Consider the following 25,530-nt stretch of genomic DNA (forward strand, 5'->3'; position numbering starts at 1 on the left):
ACCACAGTAGAGGAATCCTATTAACATGTTATATAGAACTTATGGTATCTATAATAGGAGTGGCAAATAGTAAAATAGCCATACAAATTTAGATAACTTTTATATGCATTTATACTTTATTCTAAAAATAAAACATACTGGAGATAAAAGTTAGAAATATACAGAGTGGTCAGAGAATTCTCTTGTAAGACATGGGTCTTTGGAGAATAGAAGGTCTGTGGTTCACAATCTTATAGAATCAGGGAGAGATATTCTTCCTCTGTAGATGAGAACAGGCTACAGAATCATAGAATGTAACTTAGCCGCTCCAGCTGACTATGCTGTAGGTGTCTATGCCAACTCATTTGTCAATTGTATCTATAACCATCTCCTTTGAGATTCTCTCATTTGCTTAAAAAGAATAATTTGTGGTCCTAAAATATTCCCTATTCCCAATCTCTGAGCTTCTTGCCCAGTAGTGGCTAAGTAAGTTCCAAACCCTGAACCGTCAGGATTCTGCTGATGTGTACTTGTGATTACCCTGAGTCTTAACCCAAGTGTGGCCTGCTAATGTACCAGACCTTCTTGTGTGACTTATATTGTGTAACTTAGTGTAACTTGGATATATTTGGACTTTATCATCTTCTGCAGAGGCAAGTAAAACATAGTTCAGCAGGTTTCAGAGTTTCCAAGTCTTCTAGGAATTAATGAGATAACAGAGATAGAGAGAAGGGGAAATTGTTTGATTTTTAGGTGTACATGGGGTCCAAGTGAGGAAATTCTCCACATTTTCTCTTCCTTGTGTTACCTTTCACTTTTTCCTCTCTTCTTTTCTTTTGCTTCCAGTGGCACGGTTGCTCGTTGATATTTGGAGTTGTGGATCACCTCAAACAACACTTGCTAACCGACCACACCAACCCGAACTTTCAGACTTTGAAATGTCGTTGGAAGAATTGTGATGCGTTCTTTACTGCTAGGAAGGGATCCAAGCAGGTATATGTGACCTGGAAGTCAAGAAATCAAGCTTCTTACCCCGTTTCTGCCATTGCTACCTAGCTGTGTAGCTGTGGTTGTTTCGCAGGAGAGGAGTGTTGTGAACAATCTTTGAAATCCTTTCCAACTCTAAAATTATAAGATTCAAGGTAATTTAAGTCTTGATCAATCTGAGGATCCCTAGAGAAAAGGATACAAGACTGAAGATGTGTTACTTCTGATTCTTTTATAGGATCTCGGTCTTAATCTATTTTAGGGATGAAAAATCATCCAGTTTGTGTGCACATGTGTATATGTGTGTGCACATGTGTATATGTGTGTGCACATATGTAACTTCTCTATTTCACTTAAGCCATCTTTCTTGATCTAATAAATAACACAATCCCAATTCTTATGTCAGAATTTTGTTGTAATGAATATTACTAGAGATAAGGAGATTTGGAAAAATTTTTTGGTTATTGATATACACACATATTTCTTGTGATAATGTTTGTTCTGTTTGACCCAGTCATAATAAGTGAATTTTCTGTAGCAGTTGGATTTGAAATTTAGCTCTAAAAGGGCAGGTTTTGTCAGGGACACAAAAAATACTATTCAATTTTAAAACCCAGCATTTGAATTCAAAGACCTCTTACTATGCCCTATCTTAGGTTAGGAATGCTTTTATTTTTCCTAGTAATGCTAGTGCTATTATTACTATTATAAATTGAATAATTGCAGAAATTCATGACTATCTTTCATGATATGGTACCAAGGTAGTTGGGGGGAGTCTCTCTGTGCCTTTTAGGTTGATATGTGCCTTCTGCTAACTCTTAACTGATGGGCTCCTCTGTCCCTTTCTTCCCAGGATGCAGCGGGACATATCGAACGACACGCTGAAGATGACAGCAAAATTGATTCATGAAGTTTTTGCCTCCCACGTTGGGAAGTTGTTTAGACCTATTATTACCCATATCAACCCTCTATGTGTACTACTCCTTCAGGCCTTCTCTTTTCCCTCCCCTTCCCCTCACCCTGCCATCCCTTTAAAAAAAAAGGCAGGAAGGGCAATATGATTACATGCCATGAACCTGTATAACTCTGGGAATATGGGTTAACCCTTTACGGTCAAGCTGGAGGCTTGTTATTTAATGAGGTGTAACAAATGTTAAGAACATGCCCCTGGAGATGGTGTAGTGCAGATACACGATGCCCTTCTGTAAAGGCAGCATGATCTGTGTCCATTAATGTGCTCCAGGTGTTTTAATAGATGCAGAATCTTTATCAGTCACATTCTTGGCAGATAATTTTCTTAAAAAATTTAAGTTATTAAAGAGGTTTAAATACTCAACCAGAACATCTGATTGTTAGATGCAGTCAGATTCTGCATTTCCAGGATTGAGTTTTAATTTCCTTTCTGCAAGTTACTGCCAGGTATTTTCATGTTAACTTGGAAGTAAACCTTTTGCTTTCTTAATGTAATGTGCTATTTAAGTGTCAATATTATTCCTTTGAAATTGGATGAAGTTTGTGATAAGTGGTAAAGGACACAGTACTTTTGGGAGGTAGAATGGCTGTTCTGCAAACAATTGCACTTCAGGTGACCTGGGGCATGGCAGCTCAACCCTGTTCATTCAGCAGAAGCATACTAATTCCTACCCAACTACTTCTTAGTATGATTCTGTCTGCTTATATGAGTAACACTGATTTTACTATTGAACTGGAGCATATAATACAAATATAATCTAGTAACAGAGACATAAAAGAGGGGAAGCCTTAATTTTGTTTTCTGGCTTCTGATTCTTAAGCTTGTGAGGCTTGATCCAAAGCTGACTTCCTTCTCTCATCCCCCACCTCACAAACCAGGTTAGGTTGACCTGGCCTTGGAACACAGTAATTTTCCACCTGGACTTATAAACAATGCTCTCAGCTTCTCTGTCCAAGATTCAACCAAACCTTATGAAGACTATGTGGAGTTAGAGTGGAACCCCTGCTTACAGAAAACTAAGTAGATTTCTTCTTCATTTGAGAATCCATCATCTTTTCCTTTCCACCCCACCAAACAATGAGAGAAATAGTACTGTCTTGGGCTCCTATTGAAGGGGAGTATTCTTCTCATTCTTTTGAGAGCAACCATAAGAAAAAATCTTGTTAGGTATTTAAGCGAGACTGATCTTGTTTTGGGAGGGTGGGGGGCATTCTAGGCCATTTAGAAGTGAAACTGAAAGGTGTTTCATGATTTTTCTAACACAGAAATGTTGCCTAGAGGATGATAGAAAGGAAGGAAAAGAACGAATATAGCTTTATGATGTGACTGTCTCAGAGTCTGAGAGACGCAGGTTTTCCTTCAGTATGTCCACTCACATGTCCCTTCACCTCCAGGACATATTAAGGATTTGAGGCTTACAAATGACTCTACAAATTCCTTCCTTTTCTATCCCTAGGAGAAAGAAACCCATTTTTTAACTGACTTCTTGTCTTCAGGAAGAAGAAAGATTCTATTGTATGAGATTCATGTGTCTTTATCATTTTCGAGTGGCATTTTAAAAAAGTTTTTCTCATCACATCTCTGCTTCCTTTAAAGGTTGAGAGTTGTGATTGGAGAATTCAGGCCAGCCTGTGGATATAATGGGAATGCACCTCTCAGGGGAATTCATTTGGGTCTGCTCTGGCCTAGGTGTTCTTTTTTTTAGGCCCTCTGTGGATTGAGCATTTAGAACCAAAAGCCACAATCCAGAGCAATGCCAGACTTGCCCATGTGGTAAGCCAGATAATCCATTAATCAGTGGTCCTTAAATACTCATTTCCATTGGTTAGCTCTTTTTAAAACAGAAGGAAAAGGGGCCTGGGGAAAGTCTGAAAGATCAAGGCTTGGCACCCCTTGAAGTAATTACTTTCAGAAGCCCTAATACCACAGGAAAGTGGCATACTGGATGTTCTTTGGGAAGTGTAAGGATATTGACGGGAGGTGATTGTGTCTTAAGAGATGAAGTAGCTGAAGTGAAGGACGATATGCAGTGTGTCTGCCTTCTTGTGTGTGTGTGTGTGTGTGTGTGTGTGTGTGTGTGTGTGTGTACCTTTGACGGTTTCCCACATCTCCCAGATTTCTTTGGAAGAATGCTGAAAACTTTCTAAGAACATGTGGAAATCTCATTCACAGGCTAACAGATGATGCACTTTTTAAAAATGAAAATCTTATGGATGTGAGTTTGGCCTTGGAATCGAGGGAGTAAACACTTAATAGCCTTTTTTTTTTTTTGTAAAGTGTTTTAAGAGGCATGTGCACACCTTTAGGGCTTTTTTGTTTGTTTATATTTTGTTTGTTTTAATCTTCAAGAATGTCAAAGCTGACCCAAGCTTTTGGTATTATCTCACAAAGAAACATTGAGCATAGATTGTTGCTTGTATGTTGGCAATGATATGGAGAATCTAATCAGTGGTAGGTAACACAGTTAGAAGATATGACCAGAAGAGGCTCGTGTTGGAAGTTGAGTCGCATTATAGAAAGCATTTCTATGATGCAACTTTTGATTGGTATGACTAATTTGGAGGCCAGAGACCCAGGGAACTGGAGAGAGAGAGAGAGAGAGAGAGAGAGAGAGAGAGAGAGAGAGAGAGAGAGAGAGAGAGTGTGTGTGTGTGTGTGTGTGTGTGTGTGTGTGTGTGTGTGTGTTTTAAAATGATGTTTGTGTCATTGCAGCTCCATTTAAGAGTTTCAGGCTAGGATTTAGGCAGGGTCGAAGGAATACACTTAGGCCAAGCAAATCAGAGTGAGGTAGGAAAATATGTAGACCTGTGAGATTACTTGAACCTGAATAAGGTTCAAAGGCACATCCCTGCCTTTGCATAAAGAGAAGATTCTTCTGCAGGACAGCTTCGATCCACTCCTTAGACCTGGACCATGGCAGGCTGTTGCATTTTGCTCTAGACGACCTGTAACTTGTGTTCAGAGAACTTGCTGTGTGAGTTACTGTAATCCTAATGAGTGTTTTTGTCAGTTATGCCATAAATCTTCAGTAACTGGACATAAATGTGGTTTGAAGACAGTTTTGCTTTTGGGAGACAGTGTAACCAGTATAGAGAAGGGAATTATTGATAGACAGGAGTCCAGGTGGAGAGGGGGGCATATCTTCAAGTGAAACAGAAGCAGGGCTTGCTCAAATAGTTTGGCTTAAAGTCTCTAGCCTTTTAACTGCACTCCTGAGGCTTTTAGGAAAGCACCATCCCATGGTCTTATTTGTGCCACTGATTCATCCCCTACTCCCACCTCTATTCCTCAGGGTCTGAAGAGAAGCAAGTTACCTCACTTGCTTCCTCCTCCTGTCCCACAGGCTCAGGACAGTGAGGATTTATTTGTACAACTGCCCTTGTGGGCTGTGGTGAGGTCCCCACCTCCAGCTTGCCTTCTCCTGGCCAGTGACGCTGGTTTAGCAAATAATAAGTAAAAGCTATCCTTGGAGTAGTGATAGGGTCTTGACTGAGTTTCATGTACAAATGTGTCTAAGATATCCCTTATCAAAAACAGAACCACGATTTTAACAAACTTCCCCAATGTATAAGATCTTTGTATCACATGGCAATCGTCAGACTTTTGAAACTTTTCGAGACGTACCAGGTGACCCAAAAGTCTTAGCTGAGGCTTTGAACTGCACTAAGACTTTTGGGACACCCTGTAGATTACGCCATGTCCTAGGAAATAGTACAAATGATGCTGGAAAAAACCTTTTTTTTTTTCTTAGTTATATATACACCAGAGCTACTTCAGTGTTCTGAAGTTTTAAACACAGTATGTGTGGATTTAGAAGAATGAAAATGGGTGAGACAGTTCTAAAATATTTAATAAGCAAATACTTTAGCCCTCTTTCATTTTGGTACAAAGCTGTGAACTCCATGAAACTTTGTAAAGGAAAAAGTAAAGCAAATATTGAGAGGAAAATAAAACTTAAATACTTTTAATAATTGGCTCTGTCAACTTAATTGCCGTCCAGCTGTTTGTTTATAGCCAACTTAGCCACTTTTCTGTGCTTAGAGTCTCTTGCAATCAGAAGGGAACTTTGCTGTTGTTCAGCCCTTTCAGAAGGGGGCTCAGAGGCCATCTAATCCAACTTCAATTTAAGTAAAAAATTCGATCCATAGCATCCCTAACAAGTGGTCATTCAGCCTCCCCTTAAACGCTTTTGGTGTTTAGGTATGACTAATTTGGAGGCCAGAGCCCCAGGGAACTGCAATGTATGCCCTTAAGGTAGCCCATTCTGTTCTTAGATAGCTCTGTGCAAATTTTTACTTGAGTTGGTGTCCTACTTCTCCCTTTGAAGACAGGCTGCACAAGGGAGGATACAGGTCATCAAGATGGAGCCTACAAAGTAGGGTGGGGGTCATCACGGGTTTTAAGTCACTTTAGGAGAAAAAAAATGTTGGGGAGATTATAGAGGAGATTCCTGAAGACATACGTTGGACTAAAGGACCTCCAAGGCACCTTCTAAAAGGCTTGGAATGCTGAGATTCTGTATGATGGTTATTGCTAAAATCCCAAATCAAGTGTTTCTTTGGCAGTTCCTGGCCAAGTACAGTCCATTAGCAAACCACAGTGGTATAACCAACAGAAGTCACAACCTCAATGCAAGTTTAAACATTGGGACCTTAACACAACTTTCTGAGTGTTTTCTGTAATTGCATTCGAATGAGTTACCAACTCATACTGGTGGTGGCCAATATAGAGACCCTTTGCCCCCGGTATACAGTCCAGACATTTCAACTAGTTTCTTTCACATACAGTCCTGTCCCTGGAAAAGTGTTCACAGGCTTTTTAAATGATCACTTTTCTAAAGGGACTTTTAAAATTTTGTCTTTTCAGCATTTTTGTCTAAATCAAAATCTTCTTGGGTCTGTTTGTTTTCTCTTCTGAGACTAAGGAGTTCTCTACCCCAGGACTGTTTTGGCTACTAGGTAGATAGAGAAACCCAGCCTTGTTCCCTGCTGAGAATATCAAATGAGTCAAACAGTGCACACTAGACAGACAGACACATACCTTTTATTAATTTGGGAAGTCTTCTTGGGACTACAACCAATCACCTGTGACAACCCAAACAAGGAATTACTCTGGTCTACCTTTCCTCTGTATAAATCCAGAACAAATAAAATCTTGAAGTAAAACCAAGGGCTGGGATAGAGGGAAGGAGTACAGGAGGCACTCCATGCTTAATGTCCATCAGCATGTAAACAATGAAGGTCTTTTTCTTTAATGTGACCAGCAAAGGACAGTGCTGGACAAATACCCCAGGAAGTATTTCCTTACCCTTCCTCAGGCCTGGTTTGGTTTTGAACTAGTTGTAGTTTTCCTAGCAATAATTGCATCATGTCCCACCCCTGAGGTCAGTTCTGATCTGGAGATTGGGGACAGTCCAAAGAGGGACCTTGATTGGAGGCTCAAACCCTTGCATTAGCTCTGGGATCAAGTTAGCCTTTTAGATGCCTGGACTGATCCTCTCCAGTTAAAATCTTCCCCCAGGGTTAAACTGGAACTCTGAAGTTGGCAGAGATTCTCTTCACTGTATTACTCTGAGATAATGTCACTGCTTTTATGGGGAAGAGAAGTTACACCTCTGCTCATACCTTATCCTAGAGGGCTAAGGTTGGTAGGGGAGCAGCTTTATGGGCCTGGAGAAGGCATCTGGTTATCCCAAGGGCAGATGTAGTGAATAATGAAACTGGAACATCCTGAGGCTAGCTGGGAGTACAGAATGACAGAAGAGAACCATCATGGGAATCCCAAGGCTGTTAGGGGTGTTTCTTTCTTAGAAGTGACTAGCTGCTGTGGTTGACATCACGAATGGTTCATTCTGTTCAATTTTATTTGAGTTGAGGGAGGTATGGTTCAGGCATACATAGTAAGCTGCAGCCACTGAAAGGGAAGAAGCCAAGATTAGGTGAAATTAAATGGAAAAAAGATGTGAGGTCCCAAATCCGACCTTCCCAAGGTAAAGAACCCAGGATGCCATAGTGCTAGACAAACAGCTTATTGTTGCTTCTTACATCCTTTCCTGCCTTCTGCCATCCTGCTAGGAAAGGTCCCCAAACCATTGCCTCAGAGTTCATCTGACAGCTGAGAGCTTTTGTCCCAAACTTCCCACTCCTATCCCCCAACCAGAAGACAAAACCCCATCAGTCACTTGGCTTTTAAGGGCTCTCTTCTCTACAGAGACTCAAGGCTGTGTGTAATAGTGTGGAAGTCAAGGTGGGCCAGGCCAATCTCTTGTGATTCCCACCTGCACCTTACAACAGAGTAGGGGGCTTCTTAAGCCTTTACCTCTAGAACGTTGAGTTTAATGATGCCATCTCCATCCTTGTCGAAGGCTTGAAAAGCCCCTGTGTGAAGGAACAGAGCAGAGAAAGAGATTAGGCAGTCCCCTCCTGCCCTGGCCACTATGAGAGGTCACACTCATATGAGAGACATGATGGGACCATCTTGATTGTTCAAGGACTAACTGAGAAAGTCTTGCCCAACTTCACCCCAATCCTCAGTAATTAAAGAGGGAAAGCCATCTTTCATCAGCTCAGTCTATAAAACAAGGAGCTGAAAGGCCAAGCCGTTGCTTCGCCACTTACTGAACATGCCCTCCAGCCGTACAAAGCAGCAGATGAAGCTGTCAAAGTTGATGTTCATGTGCTTGTCTGCATAGCGCATGGTGATAATATCATAGAGTTGACTGTTGAGGTGGAAGCCTGGGGAGGACAGCATTGAGTGGGGAGGTAAAATTCAACTTTTGGTGTTATTTTAGTCTCTCCTCCCTCCACAGTTCCTTTTCATTTACTGTTTTTCCTCCCACTTGCAAAGGTCCAACTCACATGGCCCACTCTTAGGCCTACTTCCACTCACACCCTCACATCCTCGCCCACCCACTTTGAGACCAGATACCTGCATCATTCACAGCATTGCGCATCTCATAGCTGTTGATGGTGCCGGAGTGGTCTGTGTCATAGTGTTTGAAGATTTTCTGTCAATAGAAAATTTGAAAACAGGAAGGGTCATTTATTTCAAAAATAGACATTTATTAAGGACCTAGTGTGTGCAGAGCACTGTGCTAGGTGTTAAGGGAGATAGAAAACAGGATAAGACACTCCCTGCCTTCATGGAGCTAATATGATAGAAGTTGTCCTGGACTTCAAAGGTCTCCAATTTCCCCTTCTGGTTCTGCCATTTAATTAACTGAGGAACCGTGAGGAAGTCAACCTGAACTTAATTTAAAAAAAAAAATCTATAAAATGCTGATAATATTCACAGGGTGGTTGTGAGGTAAACTTTAATACACTATGTAATTATATATGAATGAGACATACAAGATATGGCACACTATTAAGTACACTAGCTCAATCAATTAACAAACATTTATTATTACCAATGTCAGTTCCAGAGCATGCATGATGAAGCATGCTACCCATCTCCTAACAGAGAGGTGATGGACTCAGGGTACAGAAAGAAATATTTTCTTTTTTGGACTTGACAATTACAGAAATTTGTTTTGCTTAAAAGTGCTTATTTGTTACAGAGTGTTTAGAATTTTCTCCTCCCCAACTCCCCTCCCAAATGGTGCAGAAAGTGGGAGGGAGTGAAAATAGATTTTTGTTAAGTGAAAAAAACAATCTTAAGTATTTATTAAGCTCTTACTATGTACTAGAGTTACTGTACTAAGCATCAGGATACAAAGTCAAAAGTCAAACAGTTCCTGCCCTCAAGAAGCTTACTACTTTCCAACTGGGGAGAAGGAGCTCTCCTGAGGATTGACTGGGGAAGTCATGTTGCAAGGCGTGGCATTCAAGTTCAAGTGTAAAGAATAGAGAGAGGAAGAAGACTTTCTAGGTATTTGGCATAGTTATGCAGAGTAGCTCAACTTGATGGAATGAGAAAGCAGGTGACCGGAGACTAGTGTGACTAGGTAAGGTTTCGTTCCCTCCTATGCCACTTTACTCATGCTACCCACCTCACCCCCACCCCCACCACCCCATACCATTCTATCATTCCCACCTGCCAGCTCTTAATCTTCTTCCAGAGGTGGTGGAATTCCTGCAGGTTCAGCCTTCCAGAACCATCTGTCTGGAGCAAAATGGTCAGGACCACATGACCAAGTCCCCCAGCCATCAAGGGTGGGCAGAGAAAGGAGGGAGGCTTATAGAGAAATTTCTGCATAGAACATCCCTTCCAATGACCTCCTCCGTGGTGAGGGGAATGAGCCAATTACCTTCCTTTGTTCATTGGTCTTCTTCCCCACCCTCCAAACCCCTGCCTCAGGGGCTATAGGGCAGCCGTAGTGGGTACCTACTCTGCGACAAAGGCAGCCTCAAATGATCCTCATTTGCTTGATTTAGGGGCGTAGTAACCTAGTAACCAGAAGCTCCCCCTGGATAAGCACTGCAAGAGCTAACAACTTCACTAGATCCAAATTCTGTCTAGGGTCTGTGTTAGGTTTTTACAAGAGCACACACTTGGGTATGGCCTTGTTTAGCTAGGTCCCACCCACCACTCCCTGGGTCCATAGGGCCACATGATGGGGAGATGGGAGAATGGGGTGATAAGCGAATGAAAGGATACATCCATCAGAGCAATCATGCTTCGGCAGGACTCTAGAGTGAATCCATCTATCTTCAAGTCTTTATCTGGGGAGGGGGATGACAAAAAGTGAAGATGGTGAGGTCTTCAATTCTGCTGTTCTAGAGAGCCTTTCCTTCCAACAAACTGGTTGCTCTAAATAGCCAGGCATTCAAGTCACTCACGTTTGTTCACCACTGAGTTGAGAACATTCTTGAGTTCATCAGCACAAATTTCCATGTCCTAAGGAGAAAGGGAGGGAGTGAGGGTTGTCATGGAAGTGATGCCCTATTAGGCCAGCTACACAAATGTGGAATAAGTACAACTGTGTCTCGTCTGGCTATTTTGCCAAAAAGCATATCTGGGAGCCAGAGGGAAGTAAGAAACTTTTAGCCAAGATTAGTGTCATGAAGTCCAGGCACACATCAATGGAAAGGGCCCCTCAGGCCTTCACTCCAATTCTTTATTAGACTGGATACTCCAGCCTGAAGTGACCCCTTCCTCTAACCTTCTAAAACAACTAGTGTCTGAGCAGTTTATTTGACCATTAACAACTGACATAACAAACATTTCTTAAGCACTTGCAATGTGAGGGGCACAGGGGATATAAAAATGACAATTCCTGCCCTCGGCATTTATAAGCTAATAGGGGATTTGACATGCATGCAAAATATAGGGTATGTTGAGGTTAGTAATCTATAAGAAGATTGGCAAGGTAGAAAGGGTCTAGGACTCATAGGTGAGGAACCTGTGGCCCTCTAGGTCGAAGGTTCCCCACCCCTGGTCTAGGTTGTGACAAGCTTTAAATGCTAAACAAAAAAAAAAATTATACTTAATCCTAGAAATAATAGGAAGTCACTGGAGTTTATTGACTATGGAGGTGATATAAGACCTATGCTTTAGGAAAACCACTTTGACAGTTGTATGGAGGATGGATTAAAGTGGGGAGTTACTTAAGTCAGGGAGACTTAATTAGGAGGCTAATGCAATTACCTAGGTGAGAGATGGTGATGGCCTGTATCGAGGAGATATTGCTGTGTGAGTAGACAGAAGGGTGAAGAGCTATTCAAGACATATTATAGAGAAAGATACAGTAAGATATGGCATCTGATTGGCTATATAGGGTGAGAAAGAGTGAATAGGTAAGGATGATACGGAAATTATGAACCTGAATGACTGAGAGGGTGATGGTGCCCGTAAGAGAAATTGGGAAGTTCTGAAGAGGTTTGTGGGAGAAAAGATAATGATTACTGTTTTGGATATGTTGAGGTAAAGATGTTCCTGGGACATCCAGTTTGAAATGTCCAATAGAGTTGATGATATGGGACTAGAGCTCAGGAGGAAGACCAAGTAGATCTGGGATTCATCTGTATAGAGATGATAGATTAGTGGAGCTGATGAGATCTTCAAGTGAGAGAATATCAAAAAGAAATGAGAAGAGGGCCAAGGACAGAGCCCTGGGGACCCTCATCCGGCAAAGAAACCTGAGGAGCCATCAGACACACAGGAGCATCAAGGGAAAATAGCACAAAAAAGACCCAGAGAGGAAAAGAGCTTCCCAGAAGGCTGTCACCCACAGTGTCAAATGTAGCAGAAGGGTCAAGAAGGATGAAGATTGAGAAAAGTCCATCATTTAGCTTTTGAGGGATCAGTGGTTACTTTGGAGAGAGTAGCTTCAGTTGAATGATGAGGTTAGAAGCCAGAATGCAGAGAATTTGGAAGAGAGGAAGGAGAGTCAACAAATATAAAAGACTTTTTAAAAGAGTTTAGCTGAGAAAAGGAGGAGAGATATTGTACGATAGCTAGCAGAGGTAGTGGAATCCAATGAGTGTTTTTTAAAGATGGAGACTTAGCCATTTTTGTAGTTAGCTGGGAAGGAACCAGTAGCTAGGAAGAGATTGACAGTTAGAGAGTGAGTGGGGGAATGAGAGGAGAGGCAATCTGCTGGAGGAGATGGGGAGGGGATTAAGGATACATGTAGAAGGGCTGGGTTGGGTAGGGAGAAGGACCACCTCTTCATCAGATACTGGATTGAATGATGAGCTAGTGGAAGATGCCATCAGAGGGATGGGAGATGAGAAAAAGAAAAGAAAGACCTTTCAGTAAGTGGTCCTAACTTTTTTGGTGAAGTATGAAACAAGGTCCTCAGCTTGCGGGTGGGAGGAAGGAGTGTCATGGGAGTTTGAGGAGAGAAGGGAATGTTTGGAACAGTCCCCATAGTGAGTGAGATAGAGAATTAGTTGGAGGGGGATAGGATTGTCTTGTTGCAGTGAGGGCCTAGTTAGGATTAGATAACAAAAATGTGTAATGGTCTGGCTATTTAACACAGTAAAAAAATATCCGGTATGATATCATTCCTGGTGTTTGCTGGAGCTCCACTCTTATCATGATGAGGAATAAGAGATCCAGATATGACTATGAACATGTTAATGTTCGTTCACAATGGAAAAAAACTCCAATGATTCTGCTGCCTCAAGGATCAACTATAGCCTTCTCTGTTTAGCTTTTCAAGCCCTTTACAATATGGCCTCAACTTACCTTTCTAACTTGTCATATATAACTCCCCTTCCTGCATTGTATGGTCAAACTCAGCTTGCTAATTTGTATACACAACACTCTGTCTCCAATCTCTGTGCTATTGTGCCTACTGTCCCCCATGAGGTAGGAATGTACTCCCACCCCACTTCTGTATTTCTGAATCCCATGTTTTCTTCAGAACTCTGCCCAAGTGACTTGAAGCTTTTCCTGTTCCTCCAAACTCCTAGTGCTAAGAAAAATTTCATTGTTGTTTAGTCATTTTTCAGTCCTCTCCAACTCTTCATAACCCCTTTTGGGGTTTTCTTGGCAAAGACACTGGAGTGGTTTGCCATTTCTTTCTCCATCTCATTTTACAGATGAGGAAACTGAGGCAAGCAGGGTTAAGCAACTTGCCCAGGGTCACACAGCTGGTGAGTGTCTGAGACCAGACTGAACTCGGGAAGATGAATCTTCCTGACCCCAGGCCTGGAGCTCTATCCACTGCGTCACCTAGTAATAAAAATTACCAGCCATTTATTTTTTATATGTCTATTTATGTACATATTCTCTCCCCCAATATAATGTAAGCTCCTTAAGGGCATAAACTGTTTAATTTTTGTCTTTCAAACCTCATTGCCTAGTACAGTGCGTGGCTCATGCTAAGTATTTAATACCTGATTGGTTGAATGAATGGAAGCCCCAAGATCACAGGTGTTTGTACACTACTGAGTCCAGTCCATAGATAGTTGCTTAATGTGTGTGTATATATATGTATATGTGTGTGTATCCATATTTTATATGTATGTATATTTATGTATGTATATTAATTTATATTTATATCCTAGAACTCATAGGAAGTATGTTGTGTGTGTGTGTGTTTTTTAATAAGGGTGATGATATATCATTATGTCATTAATCTAAGGCAGCACCTGATGACGATGAGAAAGGTGGGCATGTTGGGAGATTCTTTGTGAGGCCAGAGAGCTTTTGATTCTGATTATAAAGCCATTACAAAGTTCCCATTAAGATTCTGCCTAACTTAGTCAGGGAGGGGAAGGAAAAGGAGTCATCTTTATGGTGTGGGCAAGAAGACAACGGTCCATGTCCCCTTCAGTCTCTCACCTAGGTTCTAGGTCCTCGTCTAGATCCCTGGGAAGGAGAAGGGAAGGAAGAGAGGAGTGGGAGCCTCTATAGGGGTTGCTGCTTTGAAAGGTACTCACATCACCAGCAATCTGTCGAAAAATGTTCTTGAATTGCGCCTGCTCCTCGCTCTCCTGGTCAGTGTTACTTGGGGTTGGCTGGAGGGGCACAAAGGAAGAGGTCAAAGAGAGATGGAGAAGGTGGACCGGTCCCTTAGTGGAAAGCCATGAAAGGGAAAGAAGGGCAGGCCCTTTCTGGCCCACGGAGCCTCTCAGTTCAATATGGCTCTCCGGCTCCCAAACAAGCATCATTAATATCTTCTTTTCCTTCTCATCCCTTTCCTTGCTAGGAATATTCTTTGCTAGATGGCTAAGGGAGATTTTTACAGCCTCACTGCATAGGGTTGCAAGCATCCTTCTCTTCCTGGTTCTAGGCAGTGCTGGAGGGAGAAAGTTTCTGGCCCACTTCCATCTGTTTAGGAGTAAAGATTAGACACAGAATCCTTCCTCTCCCCTCCACTCTGGCACAGTCTAGAGACCTGAATTTAAATTGTGCCTCAGACACTCACTGGCTGTGTGACTGACTTCATCTCTCCAGGTCTCCGTTTTCTCATCTTACGAAGGGGCTAACCTCTAAGGTCCCTTTCAGCTCTAAATCTATGGTCTATCATTCCATAGAGAAAAAGCAGCTCTGCCAACAAGGTCCACCTGAGACCCTTTTGGCTATAGAAATGTGCAGAAATGTTGTGTTCCTCACTTGCTGCATCAGGCTTCAACCACCCCTATCTGGGCAAAGAGGAGCATTCTTGGCAATGCCAGGCCCCATGTCCCTGAGTCTTCATTAGGGACAAAGGAGACAAGGCCACCCTGACTCTCAGCCACCTCCATCCTTCAGTCTAGAAGTCCCAGCTGTATTAGGATAAAGCTCACTGGGCAACTGACCTTAATTTCCTTCAGGACTTCTTCTCCCATACCTCCTCTCCCTGAAAAACTGCACACAGCTGACTCCTTCAACCCCTTACCCCACCACAGCCTGCAGTACCCATTCTCTATGTTCTTGTTTCCCTTTGCTTGTCTTTAATTCCACATTTTCTTGGGATTCTAAAAAGTAGAATATGATACCCAAAACTACATTCCCTTTCCTTCTTCCTCAGATTCCCTTGTTTCTTACTCTGCTGTCTGACTGATGAGTGAGGATGCCAAGCTGTCCTCATACCCATCCCTTGGACAGGGTCTAGTGTTGATATCTAATCCTTTAGACACTTGGTTCCAAAGCAGGAATTCATCAACCTTTACCCCTCAATCAAGAACAATGTCCCTGATGGCTTGGGAAAGGGATGATGAAGGGGAAAAAAAGATGCAATATTACAAACCAAAGCTGTTGGTTATAAAAGAGAATTCCCACCCTAGAAACCCAGACTTCATGCCCTGGCCGCCACACAGGCCTCCCCCGTTATTTCACATGCTCCAGAAACCTGAGTTGGTTTCTCTGGCTTATCAGAGCTTGTTTTGTCCTTGCCCTCCTCAGACTCATGGTCCACACCCAGCTCCTTGTTGCTGTTTGCTCTGTCAGACACGAAGATGATGGGCTGGAGAAAGGAAGGAAGGTGTTGGAAAGAGGAAAAGTAGCAAGCATTAGAGACTTCGAGGGAAATTGGAAAGGAGACTCATTCCCAGGCTTCATTGGTTGCCCCTGAGGCAAGCAGAGGCTGTCTCCTGTCAAGTAGCAGTGATGCAAAGATTAAGTGCAGTAAAGATTAAGCTGAGAGGTAAATAGAGGCAAGGTAGTATGTAACAGAAAAGCACAGAACCAGGAGTCACCCTGCCCCTAACTAGCTATGTGACATTAGGCAAATAAATCACTCACTCTGATTTCATGGATTACAGAGATGAGAGGAACCCCAGGGTTCATCCAGTTCAACCTATTCTCAGGGGTGTGATGAAGCTGGCTTGTACCAGCTGGGCAACTGTTAAATTTTCAATGTATTTGCCACTCAGAAATTGGCGCAAACTACAGATCAAAGTTTGATTTATTTTGCTAATTGTCTGTCGACTTAAGGAAATGATGGAGCAAATCTTAATAATGTAGATTAAACTTAGAAATGTGTAGCACATACATTTTTTTTCTTGGAGAGCTGGTTGTTAAACATTTACCACCATGCCCTCCCTATACTTGACTAAAAAAACCTTTTCTATATCCCTAATAAATGGTCATCTAGCCTCTTCTTGAAGAACTCTGGTGAAGGAGATCCCACCACTTCTCGAGGAAGCCCATTCCACTTTCAAGGCAAGTCCAATCTGGAAGTTTTCCTTAACATTGTGGTTTAAATCTATTTCTACAACTTCTACCTCATTGCTGCCAGTTCTGCCTTCTGGGGTTTGGCACAGGTCTAATTCCTCACCCCTTTAAGTATGCAAAGACTGCTATGACCTTCTTATCAAACCTTTTCTAGCTGAACATCTTCCTATGGCACCATCTCCAGTCCTCTCATCACTCTGATAACTCTTCTCTGGGTAGGATCCAGTTAATGTCCTTCCTAAAACGTGGCATCCAGAACTGCATATGGCATCCTCTAAACCAGTAGTTCTCAAGCTTCTGGTTTCAGGACCCTTTTACATTCTTAAAAATTAATGAGGACCCCAAAGTGCTTTTGTTTATGTGGGTTATATCTAGCAATAATTACTGTATTGGAAATTAAAACTGATAAAATTTTAAAATATCTAATATTTCATTTAAAATAACAATTATAAACCTGTTTAACCTAAATAACATATCATAATGAAAAATAACTATTTAAAAAAACTTAGTGAGAGGGGTGGGTGGCATTGTTTTGTGTGTATATATATATATATATATATATATATTTTTTTTTTTTTTTGCTTTTTGATGAGGCAATCGGGGTTAAGTGACTTGCCCAGGGTCATACAGCTAGTAAGTGTCATGTGTCTGAGGCTGGATTTGAACTCAGGTCCTCCTGACTCCAAGGCCAGAGCTCTATCTACTGTGCCACCTAGCTTCCCCTGTTTTATATATTTTTGCAAATCTCTTTAATTTCTGGCTCTATAGAAGGCAATTGGATTCTCATATTTGCTTCTGTATTTGATCTATGTGATGTTTCTGGTTGATATATAGGAAGATAATCTGGCCTCACACAGATATTTTTTTTTGTTTGTTTGTTTTTGGTTTTTTGTTTTGTTTTGGTTTTTTTTTTGGTTAGGCAATGGGGTTAAGTGACTTGCCCAGGGTCACACAGCTAGTAAGTATTATGTGTCCGAGGCGGGATTTGAACTCAGGTCCTCCTGAATCCAGGGCCGGTGCTTTATCCACTGCGCCACCTAGCTGCCCCAACAGATATGTATTTGGAAGAGGAAAGAGTATTTTAATAGGTAAATGATATCTCAGTATTATTACGAAAATAATTTTGACCTGGTGGACCCCCTGCAAGAGTCTTGGAGACCACAGACCCACAACTTTGAGAACTGCTGCTCTAGATGTTATCTAAGGAAGTACAAGTTGGAACAAACGCATGTCTCATTCTATACCCTGCTCACTCTTTCTTTTTCTTTTGGGCCAGACATAGGATTTTATTGGTGTTGAGACCTCCATGATGAAACTCCCTCTACCAATGCAAATTATGATTTTGGAGAGTTGTTCAGTGGCAGTGAGAAGTGAGTGACTTGCCAAGGTCACACAGCCAGCATGTATTAGAGGTGGGGACTTGAACACAAGTCTTCCTGACTCCAAGGTCACCTCTCTTATCTACTGCACACCATGCTGCCTGTCATACTACCACACCTCTCTTAGTGCACTCTATGTTCACATTCGCTTGACCTATCAAGCTCCACCCTAGTCTCTTGGTGACTCATTCAACTTGTGTTTCTTTTACTGTGGGTGTGGGAGGAGGAGAAAGGTTGTGAAATAAATGTTTGTGAAGTGCTTAAGGGTCTTGCCCTGTCCCCTGTGAAGAGGTCTAGAACATAGCCACTTCTAGGAATGGGGTGATTATAGTGGATATGGTGCCACGCCCAGGAAGTTCAGTTGTGGGGTGTTGGCTTTTCACCTGGTAAAATCTTGGACTTAACCTGAGGTTTATTATAAAAATTTTTAAACTTAGAGGAAATATGTTGATAATTGTATTTCAATATAATTAGTTTTCTTTGGAGCCTTATTTTTTTTTTTAATTTTGGACTTTCTAGATGTAGTTATTTAAATTAAGATTATTTTATTTTAGATTTAAAAACCTTATTTTGAGAAGGGGTTCATAGGTTTTACTAGACTGCCAATGCAGTCCATGACACAAAAAAAGTTAAAAACTCCTGTCCTAGAGGAAGGAGATGGTGATGGTCTCCTGAGGGAAACCTTACCTGCAGCCTTTTTTCTTTTCCCTGTAATAGGTCACTAAAATTATCATACTTCTTGTCTTCTCAGTAGGTGGTGGAGGGAGAGAATTTGTAATTGAAAATAAATAAAAATAAATTAAAAGTCACCCAAATGCCCTGCATCCTCAGGGCTCCTGCCCCTTTCTGGCTGTCTGAGTGAAAGTTTTCTTTCTCCATCCTCCTCGGAAGTGGGGCACAGACAGCTAGGTACCAGTAGGCTTCCTCTGTCCTTCTTTGGGCATCATAGGCAGGGAAGCAGCATCCCTCTGAGAGCTCACATAGCACCCAGATCCTCCCATGTTCTTCCCACTCCAGTTAAAGAACACAGATTGAATGCTTACAGAGGATCAGAGAGGCTAATAACCATTCATTAATTCACTCATCTACTAAGGGCAAAGCATTATGTTAGGCGATTAACTAAACAGTTAGTAAAGCCTCCTCAGGGGTAGATAGCAGCCATGGAAGAATTGTCAGTATCAGTAGCAGCAGCAGCCCAAACCCCTGCTGTGGCTGTGTGCACGGGATGGGACGCCTGCTCTAGCCATCACACCACACTTCCATGCTTTACTACCTCCCGGTAGCCCCTGCCCTGTTACACCCACCTTGTGCTTTTTCTTTTTCTGTACAAAGAAAGAAACATCAAGTGCAGAATAAGTGAAAAGCAGGTTCACTAGAGCCCACTGGCCTGCCTGTCATTCTTTTCTGTGACTCATGAAGTCAAGCCACAACTCAGCAGCCTAGATAATAAAAGTCAAAAGATTGGGCCATCTAGAGCCAAGGAAGGAAGCAGACAGGGAGAGAGGTGAGAGTACACCTTCTCTCTTGGTTTCTAAGAAGAGGAGGGTGGTGGTGTAGTTTATAGTAAACTCTATCATGGACCATGGCTAGGGAATATAAGATCAAATTACTTAACCTCTTTGAGTCTCAGTTTCCTCATATGTAAAATGAACTAAATACCCACTGAGTTCCTTTTCAGCTCTGAATTTATGATTCTTTGATCCAATAATCCTGGCTTTTCTGGTTAATACAATTTTCTTTAATCGAAAGTTGCCTTCTGCATTGTATGCTGATATGATGATTAAAAAAAAGGTTTGGAAGACATAGTTTCTGGGTAATTTAATCATTTTATTAATAAAGCAGGTTATTAATAAAAGGATGGTCATTTGGCCTTCTCTTTTAGACCAAAAGACAATCATGGCAGTGGGCTCACAGTTCATACTCGCTTCAAAGAGTAGGTGTTTCCTTGGGGCGGCAATCAGCTCTGATTGGATAATACAATGGAAGGTGAGCTATATTAAAATGAAGGGCTGAAAGTTACAACATGTCATCCTTAGACAGAGAAACTATCTCTGTACCAGACCACCCACAACTTTGGGCTATCTATTCAAAGGATAGCCTCCACCAGGGTAGGGTCTTGAACAAGAAAATTAGTCCAATCACATTATCAGCAATGTCCTTCAAAAGATGGAACTTTTTACTTTATAAAATCTGCCCAAAATATTGATTATTAATAATCACTTCTTTCACTGATTACCAATTTTCAAAGACTTAAAATGCAATTAAATACATGTAAACACTACAACTATACTGAATATAATTTAGGATCATAGATTTAGAGCGCAAAGTCACACAGGAAGTAAAGAGTAGAGTTAGGATTCTATCAAGATCTGTTTATCCACAAAGTGTCCCATTACTTTAAGGAACAATTGTCATAAACTTTAGAGGAAGATTTTTGAGCAAGAAGTAAATGATAAAAATAGTATTTAAGAAAGATTAATCTGAAAGTAGTATTAATAACAATACCTCACATTATATACTGGTTTGAGGTCTCTGAAGCACATTACATACAACATTTCCTTTGATCCTTACAGTAACCCTATGAGGCAGGTACTTTGATTTTTTTTTTTCCAGATGAGGTTGAGTCTCAGAGAGGCTAAATTAAGATTAAGGCACAAGTAGTAAATGACAGAACTGGAATATAAACTTGGGTCTCTGATTCTAAATTCATTCTAGTCTTCACACTGCATCCTTAATATTTCTGTGTCATTTTCAAAGACACTTTAGGACCTTGCAATGCCTCATGCTGAGCATTATGAATGTTAATTATCACCTTATCAACAAAGTGCAAAAGTGCTGATTAGTAGAGAATTTGGGTTACCAGGACTCTAGTTATCTGAGAGTTAACTATATTTTTATTGACTGAGGTAATTTCTATCAGGCACTCACAGCTGATCCCTGATTAGAAGCAGGATTTGCAAATCAAAGAATAAAAATAACTTCGTTAAAGGAAGTTTTTGACCATCTAATGTTTTTTGAGGATAAAATACAAAAGTTAAGGACCCTGATGATAAAGTAACAAGCAATTGATTGTAATCCAAATGACAAGCTAAAAAACAAGGGAGACTGAAAAAGAGACTCCCAGAGAACAGAATATTCTAAGATTCATTTCTGGTTTCTCGTCCTTAAACTCCATGGCAGTCCCTTCTTTAGACCTTGGATTTTGGAGAGAAGAGGAGCATACAGACCCAAATACAGATTCAGTTGGTGGATTTGACTTTGAACCAAATATCTTGGCAGAGGAGAGGTGGAGGGGAGACCCACTTACATTAGCCTTTATCCAGACAACTGTGGCCCCATCTACTCTCACTCATAGCCCAGACTTCTCCTCCTGTCTGAGGCCCCTCTCTTTCCTCTCTCCTCTGGCTTCTAGAGAGTAAAAATGAAGTCGAGACTGCAGGGTTATCTACTTGCCAAAATTCCAGACCAAAGTAGTAAGAAAGAGCTTTGCCTCCTAGCCAATGCTTTCTACTTATTGACCTCCCAATTTCCTCTCATGGACCAGGCCTTAGAGCCATGACTAAGACTAGGAAAGGTCATTCTGCCCTATGAGACTACACTTACCACAGGGCGATTCACAGCGATTGTATTTTCTACATCTCTGTGAGGAAAACACATATACAAAGGTATTAGTAAGAGTGATGAATGACATTATTATTATTATTATTATTATTATTATTATTACTATTGCTATTTTGGGGAGGCAATCAGGATTAAGTGATTTGCTCAAGGTCAAAGCTAGTACGTATCTTTAGCCACATCTGAAGTTAGAGACTCCTGACTTCAGGGCTGGTGCTCTATCCACTGTGCAACCTAGCTGCCCCGATGAATGATATTATTGATACTGAATCTGATTTTCCTCTTAAAAAAAAAATCACACAAGTTGTTTTTTACTGTTTTTTAAAATACTAATTCCTGGAGCAGCTAGGTGGTGCAGTGGCTAGAGCTCCTGCTCTGAAGTCAGAAGGACCTGAGTTCAAATCCAGCCTCAGACCAAACAGTTGACACTTACTAGCTGTGGGACCCTGGGCAAGTCACTTAACCCCAATTGTCTAAAAAAGAAAAAAAATACTAACTCCTACTTTTATTTACAATTCAATTTTTTAAAAAAATTCAGTTTTGTTAATCACTTCTTTGATTTTCAGGATATCTGATCTGATGCTTAGTTTGAGGATTTTTGATGTGTTGCTTTTATAGTTTTTTTTTTCCAATTGCATGCTCAATTCATTGAGCTGTACCTTTTTTTTTTTGGTCATGAAAATAATCTGTGGGTTCAAGTATATGGGTATATGTTGCCATACCTTTAAACTATATCAACTGGGGACAACCAGATGCCTGGGAAAATGGTACTGCTGGGAAGAGGGGGGTCCACCCAGCCTAGGAAGGAAGGAGTGTGGGGGTGACATTTGCATGCCCAATCGAAAGGCTTCAGGAATGCAGTCCTCCCTACCCGTGCCTTGCCCACCTTCCCCGACATTTCACCCTGGAAGTTCAGAATTCCTGTGTACTCTTTTCCCTAAGAAAACAGAGCTGGAAATGGCAATGGACTTGTTTTCCAGAGTCGGGTTGGGAAAAGCCTCTACTCACTCAGAGAGGTTCCTCTTTTCCGAGAAGACGCGAAGGATGAATTCTCCCTCCTGGTGCGGATCGTAGGTGGAGGGGACGATGACATACTCGCTTGGGGGCAGGCGGAAGCGCTCGGACACTTCACGCATGTTGATGTAGGTTTTACTACGGGCTTTGGAGGCGTTGTACAAGAAGAAATCCTTCTGTAGGTGCTGTTTGTTCCCATGCATCTGCAGAGGAGGAAGAAGGAACAAGGTGGAAGAGGCAGAACAGAATGGGAGGAGCACTTGTTCCAACTAGAGGACCCGAGTTCAAGTATGATCTCCAATACCCGTGAGACCTTGGGTAAATCACTTAACCCCTGAATCTTCAGTTTTCTCATCTATTAAACAGAGGTTCGACTAGAATGGCCTCTGAGATCTTTTCCAGTTCTAAATTGATCATCCCAGACCAAGAGAGCCCCACATGAATGGGAAAGACTGGAGAGGATGGAAAAGGGTAAGGGGAGGGGAGAATTGTGAAGGATGTCACTACTCTATCCTAAATGAGGCATCTAGGTGCATGGAGTGGATAGAGCTCTGGACCTGGTTCTGAGCTCAAATGTGACCTCACACACTTACTAGCTGGACCAATCGCTTCACCTCTGTCTGCTTCAGTTTCCTCAACTGTGAAATGGGAATAATAATAGCATCTGCCTCCCTGGCTTGGTGTGAGGATCAAATGAGATAATATTTGTAAGGTGCTTAGCACAGTGCCTGGCACATAGTAGGCACTTAATAATTCCCTTCCTCCACTCTCCCCTCCCCCATCCCCATTCATGGGAGTGAAGATATTGGGGCTGGGGGGATGAGGAGTTTGGTTAAGTATCCATAAGGCACCAGAGGACTAGAAAGAATGACATTTTGATAGTCAAAGGTTCAAGAAGCTAGCCTATATCTGGAGAAGTGTCAGGAAACACCAACAAGAATATAGACTAAAGAAGGAATGAGGTGGATAGGGGCAACTCTTGTTACTTCCCTGGCAACGAACCCCACCAGAAGGCTCTCAAGGCTCAACAGACAGATCTGTGCCCTCTCTGCACCCTCAATAACATGGCACTGGGCTGCTCCTGCCATCACTTCCATACCTCTTTTGGCACCTTAAAAAAAAGCAGAAAAAAGAAATGTTTAAGCTCCATCATATCAGAACAATCTGGGAAAGAAACACTGGTGAGCAGGAGATGGTAACCAGGGCAAGAAAACAAATATCTACACCAATCAGCTAGCCCTGGTTTCTCGCCTTGGCCTTCACGATTCATTAAAAATCTTTTATATCAGAATTTCTTAATCTGGGGTCATAAAATTGTTTTTGGTTTTGTTTTCATATTTTCATAACTATTTGATTACAACTGATTTCCTTTGTAATTCTCTGTATTTTATTTTATACATTTAAAAACCTTATTCTAAGAAGGGGTCCATATGACTGCCAAAGGGTCTTGTGACACAAAAAAATAAGAAGCCCTGTTTTAAATGAAACAGCTTAGGTATTCAGGGTTGTGAATAGGCCCTTGGGGAGCAAGAAAACAGGGATCCCTCTGGAAACCAGGATTAAACCAAGGATTAAGCCATTAAAAGTCCAATCTCTGGTAGGGACAAGTGATTCCAGGCAGTGGTCACTGGGCTGAAGATAATAATAAAGTTAGGGAGTGGGCAGGTCCAGTACCTCATAGATGGCAAAACCAATGGTGAAGAGGTTGGCTCCTAGTTTCCGATCCTTCCTCCTATTCTTTTGCATCAGGGCCACCAGGAAGCTGCAGACAACTTCACTATCTTCAGGGTCATCATCTTCCTCCAGAAGCTTCAAGCGATACTGAGGATTGGTCCAAAAAGTGTCTGTCTCCCCCCCCCCCCCCAAAGGAAACACTTGTTAAAGTCTATGATCTTGGAAAAGTCCAGGGAAGCGAAGCAGGCTTGGCTGTCTTGGCAAGGGCACTTACAGAGTTCCCTCCCTCTCTGAGAGATCCAAGTAGGGGAAGACCACCCCTGGAAGGCATTCCAGCATTTTTCCAGCTGAGAAGTAGCCTGTCCTTGCTTGAAGTTGGAACAGCCCTGGCTACTAGTCTGGCTTACTGATTCCCAGTCAATATGTCAAGTCTTTTTCATGCCTCATCAGTATATCCTAGCTGGGTTACAATGCACTGTATTTTTTCATACCCCTTTGTGCAAAGCAGTCAATGTAAGAACAGAATTATATCAACCCATAGCCAAGAGACCTTGCCATGTACCTGAATGAGTCAGTGGAAGTCGAGACCTTGTCAATGAGGGTGTATGGTCCCAGTTGGGTGTAGCCTCTGTTTGGTTGACTATGAAAGCCAAAATCTAAGGGAGAGCAACTAAAATGGTTTTATACCTATGGCTCAATGATGGCCCATTGATAGTGGAAAGAGTACTCAGCTTTGAAACTTGGGTTTGAGTACACTACACACTCTTTATATGACCTTATATAAGTGATTTAACTTTGATGAACATCAGTTGCCTCGTTGTAAATAGGGATTCATTCCCACCCTAGAACGTCAGTCAGTCCAGTGGCCTAGGATCATGGGCACTGCCACAGACTAATGCCATCAGAGTATATTTCAGGTACCACATTTTTAGAAGGACATTGAAAAGCTGGAAAGCCAGGATGATGAAGAGCAGAGGTTCCCAAATTTACCTACCAGTCCCTTTTCAAAAAAAAATTATTCAGTGCCCCCCAGAAATCTACTTTCTTTAACCCTTTAGTGATTTTTTAAAAAAAAATTTCGTATAATTTCAAAAAAATATAAAATATATTTTTAAAAAATGACGCATCTTAAATTTAATAATTTGTTGTAAATTTATGAAGTTTTTCCTGCACTGAAATTTTGATGATGCAATATTATCATGTTGTAAACAAGTCATTACATGTACATATTCCTGCCACTGCATGCTGGACTTCCTGACAATGTGAGAACCTCTCACCTGCCAACACTTGCTTGTTAAAACCTGTCAGCAGACTTGACCACTGCTTTTGTGTGTTTATTTGGAAAATAATGTAATC

General features: G+C 41.6%; 2 protein-coding genes across 4 annotated transcripts in view; one reads left to right on the forward strand and one right to left on the reverse strand.

Annotated features, from left to right (window-relative positions):
- The window catches only part of ZNF106 (zinc finger protein 106), an 87,658-nt gene extending 81,751 nt beyond the window's left edge, over nucleotides 1–5,907 (forward strand). For both annotated transcript variants that reach the window (XM_027869940.1, XM_027869939.1), the window contains 2 exons: nucleotides 826–972; nucleotides 1,820–5,907. In XM_027869940.1, the coding sequence (XP_027725741.1) occupies nucleotides 826–972; nucleotides 1,820–1,876 (204 nt within the window). In that variant the 3' untranslated portion in view covers nucleotides 1,877–5,907. The remainder of the gene's footprint in view (nucleotides 1–825; nucleotides 973–1,819) is intronic.
- A 1,060-nt stretch (nucleotides 5,908–6,967) lies between these two features.
- The window catches only part of CAPN3 (calpain 3), an 80,458-nt gene continuing 61,895 nt past the window's right edge, over nucleotides 6,968–25,530 (reverse strand). Inside the window, exons 10-21 of one of the 2 annotated variants that reach the window (XM_027869941.1) lie at nucleotides 24,175–24,344; nucleotides 23,600–23,611; nucleotides 22,495–22,703; nucleotides 21,472–21,508; nucleotides 14,272–14,349; nucleotides 10,720–10,777; nucleotides 10,538–10,602; nucleotides 9,974–10,042; nucleotides 8,867–8,945; nucleotides 8,557–8,673; nucleotides 8,258–8,316; nucleotides 6,968–7,852 (exon numbers count right to left, since the gene is read on the reverse strand). In XM_027869941.1, the coding sequence (XP_027725742.1) occupies nucleotides 7,826–7,852; nucleotides 8,258–8,316; nucleotides 8,557–8,673; nucleotides 8,867–8,945; nucleotides 9,974–10,042; nucleotides 10,538–10,602; nucleotides 10,720–10,777; nucleotides 14,272–14,349; nucleotides 21,472–21,508; nucleotides 22,495–22,703; nucleotides 23,600–23,611; nucleotides 24,175–24,344 (980 nt within the window). In that variant the 3' untranslated portion in view covers nucleotides 6,968–7,825. The remainder of the gene's footprint in view (nucleotides 7,853–8,257; nucleotides 8,317–8,556; nucleotides 8,674–8,866; nucleotides 8,946–9,973; nucleotides 10,043–10,537; nucleotides 10,603–10,719; nucleotides 10,778–14,271; nucleotides 14,350–21,471; nucleotides 21,509–22,494; nucleotides 22,704–23,599; nucleotides 23,612–24,174; nucleotides 24,345–25,530) is intronic. The other variant, XM_027869942.1, reaches the window with a different exon arrangement.

Source organism: Vombatus ursinus, unplaced genomic scaffold (assembly GCF_900497805.2).
Source record: "Vombatus ursinus unplaced genomic scaffold, bare-nosed wombat genome assembly UNPS02014794.1, whole genome shotgun sequence".
NCBI lineage: Eukaryota > Metazoa > Chordata > Mammalia > Diprotodontia > Vombatidae > Vombatus > Vombatus ursinus.